Genomic DNA, 26,005 nt, shown 5'->3' on the forward strand with positions numbered 1-26,005 from the left:
CGCTAAGTCTCCTATTCGCGGATTTCCACCAAAGGCAGGCAGTAAAGGAAACTCCAATGGAAAACGCTTATTTCCGCCAATAACAAGACGCAATGCAAACGCCAATAAAATGAACTCCTAGTACCCTTCCTCCTCATCCTCACATCCAATCACAACACTCTTCCGTAGTATATATGTACCCACACTTGCGCTCATTCAGCAGTTAGCAACACATCCTGAGGAAGGCGTCTTGCAACAGACGCCGAAACGTTGGAATTTTATAAAAGACAATGCGGTCTCTAATCCAGAAGAATTTTATTGACAAAAGATATTGTATGTTGGCCGTTACGAAATATTTTATCTTTTGAGTGAGTGAACAATGGTTTATACAATGAGAAGTGTAGCTATGACAGCATTGCCGACCGACAGATTTGGTCCGATCATCCGGCACGCGGCCTTGAACGGAGCGGCCTCGATCTGGATGCGCCTGGGGCCTCACCCGCTGACACGTCCGTGACTCGGCGACTGCAGATATCGCTAGTGACGTCGGTAAGACGAACATCCGCTGCACGCTCGCGTGGACCAGGCCTGAAGCCCTCCAGAGGATATGGGGGCCACCACCGTAGCACTGCTGGTCATACTGGCTGCCGCCGCTGCCGTGCCTAAACGACAGACCCCCGAATGTAAGTGTTCAGTCACATTTATAAAAATATTTAAATTCATTGTAAATATGTCTCCTTATTTAGCGTTTAGATTCTATGTTAGTGAATAATATGTACCGGATAAAGACTGGGTTGTGTGTGCCCCTGCGAGCCCCCTCCCCCTCCCTTCCCCCACCACCCTCACCCCTCCTTCTGCATGAGGTGAGGGGGTCATGAAATGCCAATAAAGGAAAAAAAGAAAAACACCCACCAGGCATTCAGTTGATTTTACTCTTGACAGTCCGCAGCTGGTGGTCGTGCAGTAGCGTTCTCGCTTCCCACTCCCGGGTTCCCGGTTTCGATTCTCGGCGGGGTCAGGGATTTTCTCTGCCTCGTGATGGCTGGGTGTTGTGTGCTCTCCTTAGGTTAGTTACGTTTAAGTAGTTCTAAGTTCTAGGGGACTGATGACCATAGATGTTAAGTCCCATAGTGCTCAGAGCCATTTGAACCATTTACTCTTGACGATGGTGGCGGAGATGGTCGTCGAAAGCTCCAGAATTTTATTCTAACTGACACGGCCTGAAACAGATAAGATTTTATTCGGACATGCGGCCGGGAAGACTCTGATGACAAACAATAATTTTTGATATATTGGGTTTTCATCTTGACAGACCGTTGATTTCCTCTTTTCTGCAGAGATTCCCTTATTAAATATATTGGCTAGGTGACTGAATTTAGAAACGTCATTTTGAACTTCGTCTTTGGATCGTCATACGACAAACTGCTCAGCTCAATACACCACTGCCATACGTCACGAGTTAGAAGAGGTTGTCTTAGGTCTATGTTCTATCTTCTCATGCTTTCATCATGTTGTAAAATGACGGCGCTAGCAGGACAGTTCTTTCCTGTCCTCTTAGATTATGTTCTAGTCGATCCTGTAACGATGAAGGTGTACAGCTATTTTACTGCATTTACGATATTTGTGTCTCAAATTTGTCTTCTCTTTGTAAGATTGCACATAAGTCCGTTGTATGAATGGTAAGCCTGCATGTCTTCCATTCTTTAGAGTTTGTATTCTGTATGCTGATATCGTATGTAAATCGATATAGTGGAATGACAGAAATGGTACAGTGGAACTTTGTGATGTTGCCTGCGGTAGCCAAAATCATAGTTCCATATCTTTAACGGGGCACAGTTGCAATCCATCAAGTTGGTTTATTCACGTTGTTTATATTGTCTGTTGAGAGCTCCACTGTCAGCAGACTTCCGTGGTTCATATCGTTAATTCTTTCGCGTGTTTTTTTACATCGTCGAATAACGGAAGTCCTGACGTTTGCTTCACCTTTGAGGTTTGTTTCCTAAAACTGCCATAGTGCCACATCCGATTCAGTTACCGTGGGACAGTGACTATCGCTCGGTATCGTTTCTCTTTATTTCTTCACTTTATTAATGATACTGCACCCTTTCGTACAGCTGAATTTGAAGAAGGCTACCTGCGCTTGACTGAGCGCCATTTTTCCCTACATAAAACAGTGCGTTGTTTTGATGTAGTGACGTCCACTTTCTACGGGTGACGTTAAAATATTAATTGCTATGTCTGTAACTAAAGAACAAAATTTGTTTCTTTTTCTGTTCAATTTCACGTTTATGCTGTCAGATTCATGTCGTATCACACCTAAAAAGACCATTTATGCTATTAATCAACATGTGTTACTCGACCCTTTCAGTTATTCATCGTCTGCGTAAACACTTACACAACTCATTTTAAAGTAAATTAACACCCAACCATAATGAAAGGAGTTCTCATTTACTTTTTTCTTTTGGGTCATCAGTCTTATGACTGGTTTGATGTGGCCCGCCACGAATTTCTCTCCTGTGCCAACCTCTTCCTCTCAGAATGGCACCTGCAACCTACGTCCTCAATTATTTGCAGGATGTAATCCAAACTCTGTCTTCCTCTACAGTTTTTTCCTTCTACAGCTCCCTCTAGAACCGTGAAAGTCACTCCCCGATGTCTTAACTGATTTCCTGTCATCCCGTCCCTTTTCCTTGCCAGTGTTTTCCATATATTCCCATGCTATTCGATTCTGCGCAGACCCTCCTCATTGCATACCTTATCAGGCCACCGCAATGTCAACATTAGTCTATAGTATTAAATCTCAAATGTTTCGATTCTCTTATGCTCCGGTTTTCCAACAGTCAATGTTTCACTACCATACAATGTTGTGCTCCAGACGTATATTCTCAGAAATTTCTTCCTCAAATTAAGGCTTATGTTTGATACTAGTAGACTTCTGTTGGCCAGGAATGACCTGCTTTTGATGTCCTCCTTGCTCCGTCGTCATTGATTATTTTGCTGCCTAAGTCGCAGAATTCCTTAACCCCATCCACTTTGTGGCCATCAACCCTGATGTTAAATTTCTGTTACTTCTCATTACATTCGTCTTTCTTCGGTTTACTCTCATTCCTTATTCTGTACGCATTAGATTGATCATTCGATTCAGCAGATCATATAACTCTTCTTCACATTCACTCAGGGTAGCAATGTCACCAGTGTACCTATCATTGATACCCTTTTACCTTGAATTTTAATTCCACTCTTGAACCCTTCTTTTATTTCCATGATTGCTTCTTCGATGTACAGATTGAACAATAGGGTGAATGTGGAGGCTGGCCGTGTAGCATCGCCCGCTCTGCCTGTGAGTGGACATGTGGCTGCTCCTTCAGCAACGTCCGAGCAGGCACACGGGGGGGAGGGGTTTATTAGTTATTGGGAGTTCCAACGTTAGGCGGGTGACGGAGCCCCTTAGGGAAATAGCGGAAAGGTCGGGGAAGAAGGCCAGTGTTCACTCTGTCTGCTTGCCGGTGGATCTCATCCGAGATGTGGAGGAGGCCCTACCGGCGGCGATAGAGAGCAATGGGTGCACCCGACTGCAAATTGTTGCTCATGTCGGCACCAATGACTCCTGCCGTTTGGGTTCAGAGGTCATCCTCAGTTCGTACAGGCGGAATTGGTGAAGGCGGAGAGCCTCGCTCGCGGGTGGAATCAGAGCTAACTATTTGTAGTATCGTTCCCAGAACCGATCGCGGTCCTCTGGTTTGGAGCCGAGTGGAAGGCTTAAACCAGAGGCTCAGACGATTCTGCGGAGATCTGGGATGCAAATTTCTCGACCTCCGCTATCGGGTGGAGAAATGTAGGGTCCCCCTGAATTGGTCAGGCGTGCACTACACGCCGGAAGCGGCTACAAGGGTAACGGAGTACGTGTGGAGTGCACATGGGGGTTTTTTAGGTTAGAGAATTCCCTCCATAGGCCCGACAAGACGCCTCCTGAGACGCGGCAAGGTAGGAGTAGGCAAAATGCAACAGGGAATAACAATATTAATGTGCTAATAGTAAACTGCAGGAGCGTCTATAGAAAGGTCTCACAACTGCTCTCATTAATAAACAGTCCCAATGCCAATATAGTACTGGGGACAGAAAGTTGGCTGAAAGCAGACGTAAACAGTAATGATATCCTAAACTCAGATTGGAATGTATACCGCAGAGACAGGCTGGACAGTGAAGGGGGAGGCGTGTTTATAGCGATAAGAAGTGCAATAGTATCGAAGGAAATTGACGGAGATCAGAAAGGTGTAATGATTTGGGTGAAGGTCACGGTTAAAGCAGTCTCAGACATGGTAAGTGGATGTCTCTATAGGCCTCCGGGCTCAGCAGTTGTTGTGGCTGAGCACCTGAAGGATAATTTGGAAAATTATGTTATAGTTCTGGAAGGAGATTTTAATTTGCCGGATATAGACTGGGAGCCTCAAACGTTCATAACGGGTGGCAGGGACGAAGAACCCAGTGAATTTTTTTAAAGTGTTTCGTCTGAAAACTACCTTGAGCAGTTAAACAGAGAACCGACTCGTGGCGATAACATATTCTGGTGACAAACAGACCTGAACTATTTGAAACAGTTAACGCAGAACAGGGAATCAGCGATCATAAAGCGGTTACGGCATCGATGATTTCAGCCGTAAATAGAAATATTAAAAAATGTAGGAAGATTTTTGTTTAGCGAAAGTGACAAAAAGCAGATTACACAGTACCTGACGGCTCGACACAAAATTTTTGTCTCAAGTACAGATAGTGTTGAGGATCAATGGACAAAGTTCAAAACCATCGTACAATATGCGTTGGATGAGTATGTGCCAAGCAAGATCGTAAGAGATGGAAAAGAGCCACCGTGGTACAACAACCGAGTTAGAAAACTGCTGCGGAAGCAAAGGGAACTTCACAGCAAACATAAACATAGCCAAAGCCTTGCAGACAAATAAAAATTACACGAAGCGAAATGTAGTGTGAGGAGGGCTATGCGAGAGGCGTTTAATGAATTCGAAAGTAAAGTTCTATGTACTGACTTGGCAGAAAATCCTAAGAAATTTTGGTCTTATGTCAAAGCGGTAGGTGGATCAAAACAAAATGTTGAGACACTCTGTGACCAAAATAGTACTGAAACAGAGGATAACAGACTAAAGGCCGAAATACTAAATGTCTTTTTCCAAAGCTGTTTCACAGAGGAAGACTGCACTGTTGTTCCTACTCTAGATTGTCGCACAGATGACAAAATGGTAGATATCGAAATAGACGACAGAGGGATAGAGAAACAATTAAAATGGCTCAAAAGAGGAAAGGCCACTGGACCTGATGGGATACCAGTTCGATTTTACACAGAGTACGCGAAGGAACTTGCTCCCCTTTTTGCAGCTGTGTACCGCAGGTGTCTAGAAGAGCGAAGCGTTCCAAAGGATTGGAAAAGGGTACAGGTCGTCCCCGTTTTCAAGAAGGGACGTCGAACAGATGTGCAGAACTATAGACCTATATCTCTAACGTCGATCAGTTGTAGAATTTTGGAACACGTATTATGTTCGAGTATAATGACTTTTTTGGAGATTAGAAATCTACTCTGTAGGAATCAGCATGGGTTTCCAAAAAGACGGTCGTGTGAAACCCAGCTCGCGCTATTCGTCCACGAGACTCAGAGGGCCATAGACACGGGTTCACAGGTAGATGCCGTGTTTCTTGACTTCCGCAAGGCGTTCGATACAGTTCCCCACAGTTGTTTAATGAACAAAGTAAGAACATATGGACTATCAGGCCAATTGTGTGATTGGATTGAGGAGTTCCTAGATAACAGAACGTAGCATGTCTTTCTCAATGGAGAAAAGTCTTTCGAAGTAAGAGTGATTTCAGGTGTGCCGCAGGGGAGTGTCATAGGACCGTTGCTATTCACAATAAACATAAATGACCTGGTGGATGACATCGGAAGTTCACTGAGACTTTTTGCAGATGATGTTGTGATGTATCGAGAGGTTGTAAGAATGGAAAATTGTGGTGAAATGCAGGAGGATCTGCAGCGAATTGACGCATGGTGCTGGGAATAGCAATTGAATCTCAATGTAGACAAGTGTAGTGTGCTGCGAATACATAGAAAGATAGATCCTTTATCATTTAGCTACAAAATAGCAGGTCAGCAACTGGAAGCAGTTAATTCCATAAATTATCTGGGAGTACGCATTCGGAGTGATTTAAAATGGAATGATCATATAAAGTTGATCGTTGGTAAAGCAGATGCCAGACTGAGATTCATTGGAAGAATCCTAAGGAAATGCAATCCGAAAACAAAATAAGTAGGTTACAGTACACTTGTTCGCCCACTCCTTAAGTACTGCTCGGCAGTGTGGGGTCCGTACCAGATAGGGTTGATAGAAGAGATAGAGAAGATCCAACGGAGAGCAGCGCGCTTCGTTACAGGATCATTTAGTAATCTCGAAACCGATACGGAGATGATAGATAAACTCCAGTGGAAAACTCTGCAGGAGAGACGCTCAGTAGCTCGGTACGGGCTTTTGTTAAAGTTTCGAAGAGTCAAGCAGAATATTGCTCCCTCCTACGTATATCTCGCGAAGAGACCATGAGGATAAAATCAGAGAGATTAGAGCCCACACAGAGGCATACCGACAATCCTTCTTTCCACGAACAATACGAGACTGGAATAGAAGGGAGAACCGATAGAGGTACTCAGGGTACCCTCCGCCACACACCGTCAGATGGCTTGCGGAGTATGGATGTAGATGTAGATGTAGATCCCCGTCTTACGTTCTTTTTAATCCGAGCATCCCTAACATGGTAGTCTAATCTTATTATTCCTATTTGGTTCTTGTACATATTGTATATTACTCGTCTCTCCCGATAGCTTACCCTATTTGTCTCAGAATTTCTAACATTTTGCACCATTTTACATTGGCAAACGCTTTTTCCAGATCGACAAATCCTATGAAAGTGTCTCGATTTTTCTTTAGTCTTGCTTCCATTATCAACCGCAATGCCAGAATTGCCTCTCTGGTGTTTTTACCTTTCCTAAAGCCAAACTGATCGTCATATTACACATCCTCAATTTTCGTTTCCATTCTTCTGTATATTATTCATGTCAGCGACTTGGATGCATGAGCTGTTAAGCTGACTGTGTGATAATTCTGGCACTTGTCTTCTCTTGAAATTGTCTATAGCAATAATAGATTTTCTCATTTAAATTTCATGACGATGTGGGAAACATAACGGCTAAAATTGAACCGCTGCCACATCTTAAGCAGGTGCCTCACTTTTCAGAGGAGATATTTGGTACCATCTTCATCCAGCGTCGAAAAACTGTGTAACAGAGTAATCAATAGGTAAGATACAGACTCTTTTTGTTCTGAAAAGACGAGAAGTATGTAACTGAGAGCCCAGTTAGCATCCCGATAATGTCTCTAGTTGCTATGATTTTCCTGACCTCAAAGAAAAATGACTCTGAGCACTATGGTGCTTAACATCTATGGCCATCAGTCCCCTAGAACTTAGAACTACTTAAACCTAACTAACCTAAGGACATCACACAACACCCAGTCATCACAAGGCAGAGAAAATCCCTGACCCCGCTAGGAATCGAACCCGGGATCCCGTGTGCGGGAAGCGAGAACGCTACCGCACGACGACGAGCTGCGGACTGACTTGAAAGAGCTTATAGCTACAGAACATTCTCGGACGCTAGAACGAGTGTGGTCGTCCACAGTTTATCGTGAACATCAGACGGCATAGACCAGATATTCACTGACAATATATGGATGAGTGTTCCTTTTTATGGATGAGAGTATAAATTATGTCCCGCTATGTTCGACAGTACGTTATTTCTGCCACTTTTCAAACCGAAAGACACTTAGCGTCACTAAGATTAAGGAAATGTAATGTTCTGAATATTTGGGACGTAGTTAATTTTAATGCGTGGTCTTTTCGTTATAGTTGATCAGGTACAGCAGACGCGTCAGAAGAATATCTTACGGCTGCTGACTCGTTACCGACAGCCACCGCTATGGGAAGACATGGCTGCGATTGCCGGAAACTACACCCTCCAACCCGAAAACTACCAGGTAATTGTGCAGAAACATAACAGTAGTCGCCGAATTCAAGGTAGTGTTTCCGCTACAGTTCCACCATTGTTCCATGAATACGACTGTCGTTCAAATAGGAAGAAACATCGACTGTTAAAACAAGAACCCTGATATATAAAGACGCTGTGGTCTAGTTGTGATATCTTAGGCTACAAATATAAATATCCGGCTTAGATGTAGAATAAAAATCATGAGAAACAACGAAGAAGACATCCGAGTTAAGGAATGATAACGCGCGTTCAAAATCCTCTGTGACTGTAATGCTGCTATAAGGAAAACAACAGCAGTTAGCTGAGTTGAGGAGGAACGTAGGAAATACGAAAACTTTAAGGAAAAATTAAAGTGTGGCAACGTAAGTGTGGTGTGCGTACTGTAAGAACTTCGGTACACACACCATCAGATTATTTGACTTGTCGCTCTAACGAAGTAGGTTGGTGTCAGCAATATGTCTCGTGGTCTTATCGTGGCATGTTTATCTTCTGCTGATTGCTCAGACGATAGAAATGCCACTTGCACACTTAGAGTAGCAGGTTGATGGTGACCAACTGTAAACAGAACTTGATTAATTTTCACACATATTTATTAAAGTAATACAACTTAACTTGGTTCTGGATGCTATTTACAATTGACAATCTGAAGTTCCTTTGGTCTTGGTACGTTAATCTTATTCTCACATATCTCTGATAGTTGACAAAAGTGTCTATACATTTATCTTCATGGCTATGTACAGGAATATGATAATCGTATTAGGTGCAGACTGAAACTTGACTATAGACTGGTACAGACTAATGCAGGCTGGTACAGTCTAATGCAGACTAATGCAGACTGGTACAGATTGCTGCAGACAAATGCAGACTGACTAATCAGAGGTCTGTACACTCGTTACAATACTTCACACATTCAGGTATCACTGTGCGAGTGTGATCCACGAGGAGAAAAGGTTATACGTTAGCAGAAATCTCATTGGCTGCGTTACATATTAATATGCGGATCAGCGGAAGCAGAATTTGGTCCGTCTCTAAGGCAGCGCCATCTTGTAGTGCAGAGACGGACAAGTGCTGCGCCTGTGCTGTTGTGCTTAGCGGGGCACACTCTGGTGGGAAAGTTGTGTACGCACTGACTACGCGGAACTATGTACACAACAATACGTCACATAGAAATGAAATCAATTGGGCGCCCAAGAAAGGAAGGATTTAACATACAGAAAAGTCAAAATAACTTTCATGGAAATTAAAGGTATCAACATTAGCGTGAAAACGGAATTCCACAGCAAGTCGGGGATGAGAGAGCTGTTTTTTTGGAAAGGGTACATTGATGGCAAAAATGCAGTGCACATCCAGAACATTATGACCACCTGCGTAGCAGCAAGTATGTTCACCTTCAGCATGGATAACAGCAGGGACGCGTGGTGGCATGGATACAATGAGGCGTAGGTAGGTCGTTGGACGGAGTTGCCACCACATCCGCATACACAGCTCACCAATCAGATGCCAGATGTGTTCTATTGGGTTCATATCTGGCTAGTGGGGGGCCAGCACATCAACCGGAACTGGCCACCGTGTTCCTCGAACCACTCCATCATACTTCTGGTCTTGTGACATGCACAGAATATTGTTGAAAATGCCACTGCCATCTGAGAAACATTATTGTCATGAATGGGTATACGTCGCCTGCAACCAGAGTACCATACTCCTTGGCCATCATGGCACCCTGTTCGAGCTCCACTGGACCCACGGATGCCCAGAGGAATTTTCACCTTGTATCCCTCTCTTAGTACAGGTATCAAGGAGCTGTTCCCGCGGAACACGACCGATTCGCGCCCTCCAATCGCCATGACGAGAAGGTATCGCAGTTCATAAGACCATGCAACACTCTGCCATGCCTCAGCGTCCAGTAGTTATCGATGTGGTGGTGTTAACATTGGCACATGCATGGGTCGTCTGCTGCAGAGGCCCAACGTTGCACTGTGTGTTCAGACACACTTGTACTCTGCCCAGCATTAAAGCCGGATGTTAGTTCCGGCACAGGTCACCACTTGTCCTGTTTCACCAGTCTGCCCAGCCTGCAACATCCGACTTCTGTAATGACGGGTGGCCGCGCAACCCACGACGTCTGGACGTGGTTTCACCTTGGTTTCGCCACGTGTTGAAGACACAGCAGTCTAGTCCTCGAGACTTGAAAAATCGTGCAGTTTCCGAAATGCTCGAGCCAAGCCTCTGGGCCACCACAATGTGCCTTCAGTCACACTCAGACAGATCGCCTGCCTTCCTCATTCTACACACACACAGCACGCTGACTAATACTACATGCACTGTGCGTATATCAGACAACCAGTAATTTCTCACCAGGTGTCGCTACTATCGCCTGGACTGGTTTATATCGCTAGTTCTGCGAGCTAACATCCCAAAGATGTTCGGGCCCACATGCGGTTCCTCTTCATTGAAATGTCTTGGCTCAAACTCGTCTACGAGTTGAACAGCACGCATCACATTACACACCCTAAATTAGACACTTGCGGCCCTTTCGTTAAATTGTCTGGCTGATGGCAAGTTTGCGAAATACAGAGTTAATGTAACATATAATAACAGTAATAATAATATCGGGAACTAAATTAACAGCCCATAAATGACATAGTCCACACAGTTACGTTTGGGTTAGAATAATGTTTCAAATAGTTCAAATGGCTCTGAGCACTATGGGACTTAACATCTGTGGTCATTAGTCCCCTAGAACTTAGAACTACTTAAACCTAACTAACCTAAGGACATCACACACATCCATGCCCGAGGCAGGATTCGAACCTGCGACCGTACTAGTCGCACGGTTCCTGACTCAGCGCCTAGAACCGCGAGACCTCCGCGCCCGGCAGAATAATGTTTATTCAGAAAGAAAACTAATAGCGAAGGTGGTCGTATTTAGAGTTATTGTTACACTCGAGCGCATATCCATTTGACACACTTCGATCATTCACAATCTCATCGCGAATTACAAAACCAATACTCCACCTCGTTAACTATGCGAAAATTTAGAGTTCACACCAGGCGCGTGGCTGCTCACAGCTCAGAGACTAAGTCTCGCGATACCACACAAAACGGAATTTTCTAAGTCATTATACACTCCTGGAAATGGAAAAAAGAACACATTGACACTGGTGTGTCAGACCCACCATACTTGCTCCGGACACTGCGAGAGGGCTGTACAAGCAATGATCACACGCACGGCACAGCGGACACACCAGGAACCGCGGTGTTGGCCGTCGATTGGCGCTAGCTGCGCAGCATTTGTGCACCGCCGCCGTCAGTGTCAGCCAGTTTTCCGTGGCATACGGAGCTCCATCGCAGTCTTTAACACTGGTAGCATGCCGCGACAGCGTGGACGTGAACCGTATGTGCAGTTGACGGACTTTGAGCGAGGGCGTATAGTGGGCATGCGGGAGGCCGGGTGGACGTACCGCCGAATTGCTCAACACGTGGGGCGTGAGATCTCCACAATACATCGATGTTGTCGCCAGTGGTCGGCGGAAGGTGCACGTGCCCGTCGACCTGGGACCGGACCGCAGCGACGCACGGATGCACGCCAAGACCATAGGATCCTACGCAGTGCCGTAGGGGACCGCACCGTCACTTCCCAGCAAATTAGGGACACTGTTGCTCCTGGGGTATTGGCGAGGACCATTCGCAACCGTCTCCATGAAGCTGGGCTACGGTCCCGCACACCGTTAGGCCGTCTTCCGCTCACGCCCCTACATCGTGCAGCCCGCCTCCAGTGGTGTCGTGACAGGCGTGAATGGAGGGACGAATGGAGACGTGTCGTCTTCAGCGATGAGAGTCGCTTCTGCCTTGGTGCCAATGATGGTCGTATGCGTGTTTGGCGCCGTGCAGGTGAGCGCCACAATCAGGACTGCATATGACCGAGGCACACAGGGCCAACACCCGGCATCATGGTGTGGGGAGCGGTCTCCTACACTGGCCGTACATCGTCGAGGGGACACTGAATAGTGCACGGTACATCCAAACCGTCATCGAACCCGTCGTTCTACCATTCCTAGACCGGCAAGGGAACTGGCTGTTCCAACAGGACAATGCACGTCCGCATATATCCCGTGCCACCCAACGTGCTCTAGAAGGTGTAAGTCAACTACCCTGGCCAGCAAGATCCCCGGATCTGTCCCAAATTGAGCATGTTTGGGGCTGGATGAAGCGTCGTCTCACGTGGTCTGCACGTCCAGCACGAACGCTGGTCCAACTGAGGCGCCAGGTGGAAATGGCATGGCAAGCCGTTCCACAGGACTACATCCAGCATCTCTACGATCGTCTCCATGGGAGAATAGCAGCCTGCATTGCTGTACTAGTGCCGACATTGTGCATGCTCTGTTGCCTGTGTCTATGTGCCTGTGGTTCTGTCAGTGTGATCATGTGATTTATCTGACCCCAGGAATGTGTCAATAAAGTTTCCCCTTCCTGGGACAATGAATTCAGGGTGTTCTCATTTCAGTTTCCAGGAGTGTAGTTCCTAGCTGCCTAAAGACCGACTGTGCGCTTTCGCGTCTCCACCAACACTGTACTCTTTGGCGTCCAGCCCAGAACTGTCCCTCTGCCCGTCTACAGTCATGTCCCCCACGTGCCGAACATCGTCGCTCAACTGATCAGGGCAGTTTCCTTTCATGAAGCCGTCAATCTGATTGGCTGCAGCTTATTCTACATTATTTTACATTTCAGCATATTTAAATAATCAAAGCTTGACCACTTTCACATTATAAATAAACTAACAATAATATCCATTACCCTCCCCCCATGAACCATGGACCTTGCCGTTGGTGGGGAGGCTTTCGTGCCTCAGCGATACAGATAGCGTATCGTAGGTGCAACCACAACGGAGAGGTATCTGTTGAGAGGCCAGACAAACGTGTGGTTCCTGAAGAGGGGCAGCAGCCTTTTCAGTAATTGCAAGGGCAACAGTCTGGATGATTGACTGACCTGGCCTTGTAACAATAACCAAAACGGCCTTGCTGTGCTGGTACTGCAAACGGCTGAAAGCAAGGGGAAACTACGGCCGTAATTTTTCCCGAGGGCATGCAGCTTTACTGTATGATTAAATGGTGATGGCGTCCTCTTGGGTAAAATATTCCGGAGGTAAAATAATCCCCCATTCGGATCTCCGGGCGGGGACTACTTAAGAGGATGTCGTTATCAGGAGAAAGAACACTGGCGTTCTACGGATCGGAGCGTGGAATGTCAGATCACTCAATCGGGCAGGTAGGTTAGAAAATTTAAACGGGAAATGGATAGGTTAAAGTTAGATATAGTGGGAATTTGTGAAGTTCGGTGAGAGGAGGAACAAGACTTCTGGTCAGGTGACTACAGGGTTATAAACACAAAATTAAATAGGGATAATGCAGGAGTAGGTTTAATAATGAATAGGAAAATAGGAATGTGGGTAAGCTACTACAAACAGCATAGTGAACGCATTATTGTGGCCAAGATAGATACGAAGCCCACACCTACTACAGTAGTACAAGTATATATGCCAACTAGCTCTGCAGATGACGAAGAAATTGAAGAAATGTATGATGAAATAAAAGAAATTATTCAGTTAGTGAAGGGTGACGAAAATTTAATAGTCATGGGTGACTGGAATTCTATTTTAGGAAAAGGGAGAGAAGGAAACATAGTAGGTGAATATGGATAGGGGGAGAGAAATGAAAGAGGAAGCCGACTGGTAGAATTTTGCACAGAGCATAACTTAATCATAGTTAACACTTGGTTGAAGAATCATAAAAGAAGGTTGTATACATGGAAGAATCCTGGAGGTACTAAAAGGTATCAGATAGATTATATAATGGTAAGACAGAGATTTAGGAATCAGGTTTTAAATTGTAGGACATTTCCAGGGGCAGACGTGGACTCTAACCACAATCTACTGGTTATGACCTGTAGGTTAAAACTGAAGAAACTGAAAAAAGGTGGGAATTTAAGGACATGGGATCTGGATAAGCTGAAAGAACCAGAGGTTGTACAGAGTTTCAAGGAGAGCATAAGGGAACAATTTGCAGGAATGGGGGAAAGAAACACAGTAGAAGAAGAATGGGTAGCTTTGAGGGATGAAGTAGTGAAGGCAGCAGAGGATAAAGTAGGTAAAAAGTCGAGGGCTGCTAGAAATCCTTGGGTAACAGAAGAAATATTGAATTTAATTGATCAAAGGAGAAAATAAAAAGATGCAGTAAATGAAGCAGGCAAAAAGCAATACAAACGTCTCAAAAATGAGATCGACAGGAAGTGCAAAATGGCTAAGCAGGGATTGCTAGAGGACAAATGTAAGGATGTAGAAGCTTATCTCACTAGGGGTCAGATAGATACTGCCTACAGGAAAATTAAAGTGACCTTTGGAGAGAAGAGAACCACGTGTATGAATATCAAGAGCTCAAATGGCAACCCAGTTCTAAGCAAAGAAGGGAAGGCAGAAAGGTGGAAGGAGTATATAGGAGGGTTATACAAGGGCAATGTACTTGAGGACAATATTATGGAAATGGAGGAGGATGTGGATGAGGATGAGATGGGAGAAGCGATACTGCGTGAAGAGTTTGACAGAGCATTGAAAGACCTGAGTCGAAACAAGGCCTCCAGAGTAGACAACATTCCATTGGAACTACTGATGACCTTGGGAGAGCCAGTCCTGACAAAACTCTACCGTCTGGTGAGCAAGATGTATGAAACAGGCGAAATACCCTCAGACTTCAAGAAGAACATAATAATTCCAATCCCAAAGATAGCAGGTGTTGACAAATGTGAAAATTACAGAACAATCAGTCTAATAAGCCACAGCTGCAAAATACTAACACGAATTCTTTACAGACGAATGGAAAAGCTAGTAGAAGCCGACCTCGGGGAAGATCAGTTTGGATTCCATAGAAATACTGTAACACGTGAGGCAATACTGACCTTACGACTTATCTTAGAAGATAGATTAAGGAAAGGCAAACCTACGTTTCTAGCATTTGTAGACTTAGAGAAAGCTTTTGACAATGTTGACTGGAATACTCTCTCTCAAATTCTAAAGGTGGCAGGGATAAAATGCAGGGAGCGAAAGGCTATTTACAATTTGTACAGAAACCAGATGGCAGTTATAAGAGTTGAGGGACATGAAAGGGAAGCAGTTGTTGGGAAGGGACTAAGGCAGGGTTGTTGCCTCTTCCCCATTGTTATTCAATCTGTATATTGAGCAAGCAGTAAAGGAAACAAAAGAAAAATTCGGAGTAGGTATTAAAATCCAGGGAGAAGAAATAAAAACTTTGAGGTTCGCCGATGACATTGTAATTCTGTCAGAGACAGCAAAGGACTTGGAAGAGCAGTTGAACGGAATGGATAGTGTCTTGAAAGGAGGGTATAATATGAACATCAACAAAAGCAAAACGAGGATAATAGAATGTAGTCAAATTAAGTCGGGTGATGCTGAAGGAATTAGATTAGGAAATGAGACACTTAAAGTAGTAAAGGAGTTATGCTATTTGGGGAGCAAAATAACTGGTAATGGTCGAAGTAGAGAGGATATAAAATGTAGACTGGCAATGGCAAGGAAAGCGTTTCTGAAGAAGAGAAATTTGTTAACATCGAGTATAGATTTTAAGTGTCAGGAAGTCTTTTCGGAAAGTATTTGTATGGAGTGTAGCCATGTATGGAAGTGAAACATGGACAATAAGTAGTTTGGGCAAGATGAGAATAGAAGCTTTCGAAATGTGGTGCTACAGAAGAATGCTGAAGATTAGATGGGTAGATCACATAACTAACGAGGAGGTATTCAATAGGATTGGGGAGAAGATAAGTTTGTGGCACAACTTGACGAGAAGAAGGGATCGGTTGGTAGGACATGTTCTGAGGCATCAAGGGATCACCAATTTAGTACTGGAGGGCAGCGTGGAGGGTAAAAATCGTAGAGGGAGACCAGGAGATGAATACATTAAGCAGATTCAGAAGGATGTAGGTTGCAGTAGGTACTGGAAGATGAAAATGCTTGCACAGGATAGAGTATCCTGGAGAGCTGCATCAAACCAGTCTCAGGACTGAAGACCACAACAACAACAACAATATCCATTACGTAATAAACCTTAAGTTCTTTTTACATAATACCAATACCATTTCCTTCTTAACCTTGAATGTCACGGCCAGTAACCTTGCACCACTGTACTTCCCGATAGATAAATAAAGAACAAAAGTAGCTATTATGCACTAAACTTTACAATAAATATGCTGTTACTTAATGATTCAATAAGGTGTCATGCTGTCATCGTTCAATGTGTTTTGTGTGGATGAAATGATGATCTGATGCTTAACTGAAAATACTGATAATTTAAATTTACTAGATCTTTTAAACGAATGAAGTTACAGAGTAGATATTTACAACGTTTGTCATATGAAATATCGGTCGTTCAGATCAACCAAAGCATTCAGGTTTTACTATTCAGGTCTTTGTTAAAAAACTTGTTGATTTCACTTTAACAGTAAATCGTTAACTATTATAGATATGATCAGTATTCAAGTTTTATTGCGATCACCATGAACATTTATGAAGGATGGAAGATTAAAATTACTGTGGCTTCATTCACTGAATTACTGCAGAATTAAATAGTTTTCATGAATGTTTCCCTTTATGGCCGATCTTAGGTCCGCCATATTTAACACTTATCATGTCCCTGGCTACAAACGGCTTCTACGGGGTTTCCCTATGACGTAGCTTCTCTTCTGTCTCACTCGCAGACTACAGCGCTTAGGCCTCATTCAGCAAAACAGACGCCTGTGAATTTCCCGATCTAGTGGCGAACCTGCATTCTCTGTGGCACACGATCCTGGACGACACGGTTCGTTTCATAATTCCTGAAAGCTGACTGTTTCGGCCGTATACGTAAATGAGGGCGAAACGCTCGTTAACTCAATGTAGGTGGTCACAATCTTCTGGCTAATCGGTGCATGGCTGTTAAAGTCGCACGAGAAATGGGAGTCGATTTGAATGATATTGTTGAAGTTTTACAGAGTTGTGTATGACTTGCGGTCAAACAAGGGCGGACAAAGGGGCAGATAAAATTCTTTCGAAATTTGTAAAATCACTGGGGAAATGCCACCTCACAATAATTATATATAGGTGGCAGTTAATGAAAAAAAAAAGACAGGGAAAAGTGAGTAAACTGTTGATTATTTCAAAAGTAATCACGTAACTGTTCATACATTTACCAGACTGTGAGACACGGTGGTCAATACATTCATGGTAAAATGTTTATGGTTGCCTACGAGAACTTGATTGTACCCAGGCAGGCGCAGCTGTGTCTGAAGCAAATCGGCAGCCACAAGTATCTTCCTTCAGGGCTTCAAAAATGTGGAACTCTCATGGGGAGACTGCATGGAGGATGTGTGAGGCGCTCCAGCGAAACTTCTGCAGAGTAGTCGAAACAGCTTAACAACACAACTTCAGAAGTTTTCTAGGTAGCTTCAGACATCCTCCGTGCAGTCCCAATCTCCCCACATGATATTTCTCTATTATCGGAGCCCTGAAGAAAAGCGTTCGTGGCAGCCGATTTGCTTCGGACCAAGAGGTATCCGCCTGGGTACAATAATTGTTCCGTGAGCAACTGCAAACAACTACCTCTTATATACAAATATATTTGATTCAGGATCTCAATCTCGTTGCATTTTTCGACAATATTTTCACTATTAACTACACATATTTATTAACAATAATATATACAATAAATCTATTTTTGCAATGATATGTTCTGTACAGGAGATATACATGATCGGTGTTGAAACTTTGGCTTTAAGCCATTATCAAGCAGTGTAGATGACGAAACTCTTCAGCTGTCAACATGGGCAAAGAAGTAAAATGAATGGGTATCCACCATCGGTACACAATATATGGTAATGGCTACACAGGTACTGCCTCCATGATGTCGACAGAAATGAGTGCTGTACAGCATACTCAATGATGTGTGTAGTTACACTGTCACTTCAGTGTCAGTCTGAGTCAGAATGAGTCAAATGAACGACGGCTGGAGTGATCGAGAGGTGAGGTTCATCTGGTCTGGTGATAACGAAACCAATACTCAAACTCTGTCATGGCCACTACTCCAAGAACCACGACATTTAGATGCTGCTTGCTATCAGTGTTTTCTATGAGACCTGGAAACAGGGACTAGTTAGGTCACTACAAAAGGAGTACAATGCACAGCATCTGAATTCTTCATGCACTGTCCTGACCTTAGAATATATAGTCCACTACAAGCTAACAAACTTCCTAACCACAAACAACCTACCAGAGTAACACAAATGAGTTTTCTGAAGCTTTCCAGGCATACATTTCGACAGTTTTCTGGCCAAAATTAGCAGCCTAAATTCCTCGCCAAGTACAGGGCAGCTGTTTCGCTCGTACCTAACGTCTCGCAAGCAGTGCGTGATGTTCGGCACCATAAGGTCACAGGGGAGGCTAGGTGTCCCACAAGATTCAGTATTAGGTCCTGCACTATTTTCATTGTGTCCCACTGCAAATACAACATGTACCCTGATGACCTCCAGCTGTATGTAAGTGCAAAACCAATAAAGCTGCAGAAAGCTCCACATCGACCTGTGTGCTTTATCAAAATGGGCGCATGGTGTAGGGTTAAACACCAACCCATCAACCCAAGTGATACTGGATCTCACTCTAGGCTCATTAGCCCAAAATATCAGAAACCCCCTACCTTTATTAACCCTAAATGGAACAAATATCAATTTCTTAATAACACATGACAATCTAAATTCGACTAAGCACGTAACTGCAACGTGCAAGAAGGTATCAGCGTTTCTTAATACCCTAAGAAGTTATAGAAAGCTCTTCCCTCTTGACCCAAAAAGAAACTTGTACAAACAGTTACACAGTTATAAAACTGTTGATTACAACGATCTTATTCTGCAAGGCCTTCCTTGGGAAAGCTCACTGCACCTGGAACTGGTTACGTATGATTGTGTTCGTTATATCTGTGATGTTCAATTCTTTGATCTGGTTAAACTGTGATATGCACCCTTATCCTGGTTGCGTGAAGACAAGCGCAGAAATTTCCATAGCCTGTGTCTTCCCTACTGTCTTACCAACGTGCACTTTCCGACGTATATCTCCTTGACTTTAGCATTCTTAGCTGAACACCTGTACTCATCAGAGCAAAATCCTTTCTGTCCTCATCCATCACTCAGTCAATTTCTCTCACTTTCTCGAAGGCCTTCTATGTAACAGGAACCCGAGCCTGAAGTAACATCGCGCATTATACCACAGAACAGAATAGCATCTCCAGCTAAGAGGGCAATTAATGACGTATTTACGAAGTCACAATGATTATTAGCATTGTCTCTGTACGCACTCGTTACCCTTGTGCATTCTTTCCAACCAGATCTTCCTCATTTCCCAGTATTCTTACTTGGTGCAGTATCCTTACATTTTCTTTCCCCAGAACTCGCTAAATCATAAAACACCTATTTTTGTGCGCCCGTAAGTTCTCTTTATATGTGAGGCTGTCATTCTCATTACTATAATAATAAGTATTACTACTGTTATCGCTATTAGTGGCAACAGCACTAGTGCAAGTACTTCCAGTACTTGACTTCATTACTTCATAGTCAATATTACTTACGCAGACAGTCACTATAGACACTAAAATAATTTTAAAATTATTTGTGATATTAAAATTGTTATTTCTTAGATAACTATGGCGTAAAAAAAATGTACTGTACGTTTGATACCCTGCTCCGGCATAAGAAAGCACATGATGGCCCTAACGAGATCACATTAAATAAATAAGTAAATAAAAACAAGTAATTAATATATACCATGATGTGCCCTGACATGGCCGCATCGCTCATCGCACCAAACCATTGTACCACGGCGAAGCTTATACAGAAATGAGTGGACTGCATTACTGAGCCTTAAAAACTAGTTACTGCTACAGCAATCATTTATTCTTATCACTGTATCCATTGCCTAATGTAATTTGTCTCCTGGTACTTGCAAACACAGCCAGTAGGTATTTGGTCATCAGATACAGTCCACATATCTATTGCAGGTACCAGAATTGGTCGAAGACTTTGTGCAGAGGAAGCGTAGTGGTGAATTTCTCGCCTTTGATGAGCCCACCTCCGTGTTGGAAGACAGCGATGTGGACCAAATAAAGCTTTTCGTGGACCTGCTGTACCACTCCAAGGACTATGACACGTTCTACAAGGTATGTGTCACACCACAAATGTGTCATCTAACTGAACAGCCGTATTCAAGATATTGCGTATCGGCACTCATTACGTTTGCCTTCATCTTTCTGTGTCCTACGTTCATGTTATTTTTAAATCTTTATCTTTTCTGCTCCCTCCTTTTTCCCCTAATCTTCCGTCTTACCTCTAACCACACTCTCTCGCTCTCTCCCCTCCCTCCCTTCTTCCCAATGTCGTGGGACTGCTGGTGTGTGTGTGTGTGTGTGTGTGTGTGTGTGTGTGTGTGTGTGTGTGTGTGTGTGTGTGTCTGCAGTATTTTAGTAACTTATCGTTAATAGTTTCTACACTACTGGCAATTAAAATTGATACACCAGGAAGAAATGCTGATGATAAACGGATATTCATTGGATACATATATTATACTGGAACTGACATGTGATTATATTTTCACGCAATTTGGGTGCATAGATCCAAGAAATCAGTACCCAGAACAACCACCTCTGGCCGTAATAACGGCCTTGATACGCCTGGGAATTGAGTCAAACAGAGCTTGGATGGCGCGTATAGGTATAGCTGCCCAAGCAGCTTCACCACGATACCACAATTCATCGAGTAGTGACTGGCATATTGTGACGAACCAGTTGCTCGGCCACCATTGACCAGACGTTTTCAGTTGGTGAGAGATCTGGAGAATGTGCTGACCACGGCAGTAGTCGAACATTTTCTGTATCCAGAAAGGCCAGCACAGGAACTGTAACATTATCCTGCAGAAATGTATGGTTTCGCAGGGATAGAATGAAGGGTAGAGCCACGGATCGTAACACATCTCAAATGTAACGTCCACTGTTCAAAATGCCGTCAAACCGAACAAGAGGCGGCCGAGACGTGTAACCAATGGCACCCCATACCATCACGCCGGCTGATACACCAGCATGACGATGACGAATACACGCTACCAATGTGCGTTCACCACGATGTAGCCAAACACGGATGCGACCATCACGATGCTGTAATAGAACCTGGATTCGTCCGAAAAAATGACGTTTTGCCATTCGTGCACCCAGGTTCGTCGTTGAGTACACCATCGCAGGCGCTCCTGTCTGTGATGCAGCGTCAAGGGTAACCGCAGCCATGGTCTCCGAGCTGATAGTCCATGCTGCTGCAAACGTCGTCGAACTGTTCGTGCAGTTGGTTGTTGTCTCGCAATGGTCCCCATCTGTTGACTCAGGGATCGAGACGTGGCTGCACGGTCCGTTACAGCCATGCGAATAAGATGCCTGTCATCTCGACTGCTAGTGAAACGATGCCGTTGGTATCCAGCACGGCGTTCCGTATTACCCTCCTGAACCCACCGATTCCATATTCTGCTATCAGTCATTGGATCTTGACCAACGGGAGCAGCAATGTCTCGTTACGATAAACAGCAATCGTGATAGGCTACAATCCGACCTTTATCAAAGTCGGAAACGTGATGGTACTCGTTTCTCTTCCTTACACGAGGCATCACAACAACGTTTCACCAGGCAACACCGGTCAACTGCTGTTTGTGTATGAGAAATCGGTTGGAAACTTTCCTCATGTCAGCACGTTGTAGGTGTCGCCACCGGCGCCAACCTTGTGTGAATGTTCTGAAAAGCTAATCATTTGGATGTCACAGCATCTTCTTCCTGTCGGTTAAATTTCGCGTCTTTAGCACTTCATTTTCATGGTGTAGCAATTTTAATGGCCAATAGTGTATTTTTTTTTTACGTTTAGATTTTTGCCTTGGTATGGTGATTACATTCATGCCTTGTACCGTACGTACGACAGAGTATTTTAAGTGTTCACTAACGTTTACCTGCTATACTGGGTGGGCAAAAATATGGAACCACACGAAACGCAACCCATTGCCAAGACCGATCCGGTGTAAGGAAAATTATTGTATTCAAAACCGCTTCTGGTTGTCCCTTAATGAATAATTACAGGTCCTGTATGGTTGTCAAGAGAATCTTATACCATTCTTCCTGTAAAATTTCAGGTAACCATGATGGAGGTAGGTAGCGACCACGCAACCTCTCTCCAATGTTGACCGCAAAGGCTCAATAATACTCATATCTGCTGTGGTCGTAAGATGAGATACGACAGTTTATCCCTGTGCTCACAAAACCAGTCCTGAACGATGCGAGCTGTGTGAACAGAGATCGTGCCTTCTTGGAACAAAGAATTACCACTGGCAATGAAACTTTGTACCGTGGAATGGGCCTTCCAGAGGAACCCGGATCCTGTGGAATGCCACGGTATTACTGCTCAAATCATCACCGAACCCCGTCAGTGTTTCACTTCTTCCTACCAAATGGCTTTCTTCCATTGCACCAAGTCCAATTTTTATAGTTTTAGCTGCAAGTAGGCTGTTTAGGTTTTTTTATTGGTAACGAGGCCGCCACGTAGCGTACTGTATGAAAATCAATGGCTGTGCCGTGTGCAGTCTGTGGCTGGTTTGCATTGTTTTATTGGTACCGCCGCCGCCACGTAGCGCTCTGTATGAAAATCGCTGGCTGTGCCGTGTGCAGTCTGTGGCTGGTTTGCATTGTTGTCTGCCATTATAGCGTTGGGCAGTTGGCTGTTAACAGTGCGTAGCGTTGCGCAGTTGGAGGTGAGCCGCCAGCAGTGGTGGACGTGGGGAGAGAGATGGCGGAGTTTTGTAATTTGTAAGACTGGATGTCATGAACTGCTATATATATTATGACTATTATGGTAAATACAGTGTTTGTTCTCTATCAAAATCTTTCATTTGCTAACTGTGCCCGTCAGTAGTTAGTGCCTTCAGTAGTTTGAATCTTTTATTTAGCTGGCAGTAGTGGCGCTCGCTGTATTGCAGTAGTTCGAGTAACCAAGATTTTTGTGAGGTAAGAGATTTGTGAAACGTATAGGTTAATGTTAGTCAGGGCCATTTTTTTGTAGAGATTTTTGAAAGTCAGATTGCGTTGCGCTAAAAATATTGTGTGTCAGCTTAAGCACAGTCTTGTACAACTTTTCTAAGGGGCGTTTCATAGCATCACGTTTCTCTGTTACATGTGTTTACATCACTGATGAGTGGGTTTAGAATTCCCGTACGCCGTATAATTCTGTGTTCATGGAGCTTCCTTCACGTTGTTTTGGTGCTGACAGATGTCTGCCTCTTATTTTACGCCATAACCGTCTGTAAAAGCCATTCAACAAAAACTTTTGTCAACTTTGTGACTTAGCGTGTGAAGCTCTTCCGCTTTCCGCCTATAAACCTCAAATACAGTGCCTCTCGAAACACCAAACACTTCAGCTGCCTTGATTACGAAAGCACCCATCATACGAGCACAAAAATTTGCTTAAGCTCCGACATCTCACCGCTACAAACAACACTGTTGTGACCATGGCCGACACTTGCAACATACAGAGGACACTGCACAGGTGCCGTCCGTCGTCAGAAACAACAGTGCAAACTTGCAAGCTTATCTAGCGTCGGCATTTATGTTCAAGCACGCATTTATCGCTGTGTTTCCATACTTTTGTGAAACCCCTGTACACTCATTTCTTAATTTATCAATTATTTCTATGACCTTTTTCTAATATGGATTTTCGGTTTACAGACGGCTGTTTATCTTCGTGAGACAGTAAACAAAGCCCAGTTTATTATCTCATTTCTCATATCCGTGAAGATGCGCCAAGACACGAAGGACTTCCTCTTGCCGCCCCTCTTCGAGATACGTCCTGAACTCTTCATCACCTCCGACGTCATACAGCAGGTCTACGACCTCAAGATGCGAGGAGGTGATAAATTATTTATTACTTCGTTATCTAGTGGTGATAGATATTAAAGTATGTTTGAAAGGCTTAACGCTTGGTCCCCACTTATTTGTGAAGTTTAAAGGAGTCACTCCACCGAAGGAATGTAGACTAGTGCAAATCTCAACTTTACAAATAATTTATTTTGCAATTTAAAGTTCAAAACAGTTTAGATCAAGTATATTTATCTATTTATCTGTACAACAGTGAAATAAATAAAAATGAACTAGACTGAAACTTCCTGGCAGATTAAAACTGTATGCCGGACCGAGACTCAAACTCGGGACCTTTGTCTTTCGCGGACAAGTGCTGTACCCGCGAAAGGCGAAGATCCCTTGTTCGAGTCTCGGCCCGACACACAGTTTTAATCTACCAGGAAGTTTCATATCAGTGCACACTCCGCTGTAGAGTGAAAATCTCACTCATGAAATAGCTGTTTTGGTCAGAAAATTACTAAAAATGTCACTGTCATCTTCTGTAATGAACTGCTATACCTTTTGCATATTTTGCGATTTTTACGCTCCACACTCGTGTTCGTGGGAAAGGTTGTTATGGAGAGAAAGCGAATAACGATGATGAAGAGCTAATTGCCAAGATAATAACAATTTTACGTATGGAGTCAAAGCTCATGCCACACCTGCCTAACAAGTAACCGAAGACCACCGTATTTGCATATTTGGTATTCTTTCTGTACACGAATGTACCACCACAGCAATAACCTGTTAGCACTAGAGATAAAATGACAGATATCGAGAAGACCAGTGGTTGGTATGTGAAGTCTAATAGCGGATTTTTTCTCAGATTTCTTTAGAAAGAGTACGTTACAGAAAGCATGTCGTATACTAACCGTATGACACATGACTTTTGCCTTTGATTCCACGAATGCCAATTGTTTGTCAAAACATTGTCTGAGCAAAGGGTCACCACCTATGTATCTATACTTTCTTTGCACTTGTTTTTGGAGATACCTGCTCAGAGATTAATTTTTCAATCTACTGCAGACGTCACATGCTGGCATAGGATAATTCAATGATGTACGTGTGAGATCGTAGTACCAGAACAACCAACACAGTAACATTGACTAATAAAAATAATAATGATTGTAGTGGTACTAGTAGTAGCGATGGTAGTAATCATGATCACCGTTTCGTATCACCAGAAACAGAAGAAATAATGAAAGAGGAGAGGACTGAAAATGACAGTGTCAGTAGTGATCCGTGCTGGGCCATGTATGCGTTGGTTTAAACCTTGGTTCCTATTCTGTGTTTGGTTTCCCGCGGTTATTGCGATTACGCTGTTGTTCGCTCTCTCCCTGAGAGGCACCAGCGGTATGTATCGATATTCGCACCTTGTACTATTTTTGGTCTGGTGCTGATAGTTTTCATCTGTGCTGAGGAGGGATCAGTCGGTTGGCGTGGAACACCGAGGAAATCTCCGCGGGGCGTAGTTTGGCCAGGCCGACTGGCAGTCTCTATGCAGTGTCCGAGTGTGTGGGGCTGTTCCCATTGCTACGAGGTCCGTGGCTCACCGACCCTGGACACGAAAGTTGAGTTTGGCTTTAATTTACCAGCAGGTAAAGACTTCTCACATTATGCCATTTGGTTCTCGTTGTTGGCTGTTGGGACATTCCCACAAGCAACAACGTGTGTGTTCGATTTGGCGAAGGTTTAGCCACCATGCGGTGGAGTCCAACTGTATTTGGTTATTTGCAATTGAAGCGCTCTAGCGGAATTTTCTGCCTTGTGGTCGTTAACGTTCCGGTTACCTACCCTGGCTGTTGACATAAATTTAGGCAGTGTCCTTTCCTCGCCGTGTTGCCGCTGTCCAGCACGATGTGTAGTTCGACAGCTTAATGTATGCTTGGTTGTGGGCGTCCATGCCTTTTATGTTTGCATTGAACTCCTG

General features: G+C 44.0%; 1 protein-coding gene across 1 annotated transcript in view; it reads left to right on the forward strand.

Annotated features, from left to right (window-relative positions):
* Window positions 1-494: 494 nt before the first annotated feature.
* Window positions 495-26,005, forward strand: part of LOC126336409 (hexamerin-like) — a 65,176-nt gene continuing 39,665 nt past the window's right edge. The window contains exons 1-4 of the mRNA XM_050000102.1: window positions 495-662; window positions 7,939-8,066; window positions 20,161-20,319; window positions 23,905-24,085. Coding sequence (XP_049856059.1) covers window positions 587-662; window positions 7,939-8,066; window positions 20,161-20,319; window positions 23,905-24,085 — 544 coding nt within the window. The 5' untranslated portion in view covers window positions 495-586. The remainder of the gene's footprint in view (window positions 663-7,938; window positions 8,067-20,160; window positions 20,320-23,904; window positions 24,086-26,005) is intronic.

The sequence above is a fragment of the Schistocerca gregaria genome, chromosome 2 (assembly GCF_023897955.1).
Source record: "Schistocerca gregaria isolate iqSchGreg1 chromosome 2, iqSchGreg1.2, whole genome shotgun sequence".
In the NCBI taxonomy this organism is placed as follows: domain Eukaryota; kingdom Metazoa; phylum Arthropoda; class Insecta; order Orthoptera; family Acrididae; genus Schistocerca; species Schistocerca gregaria.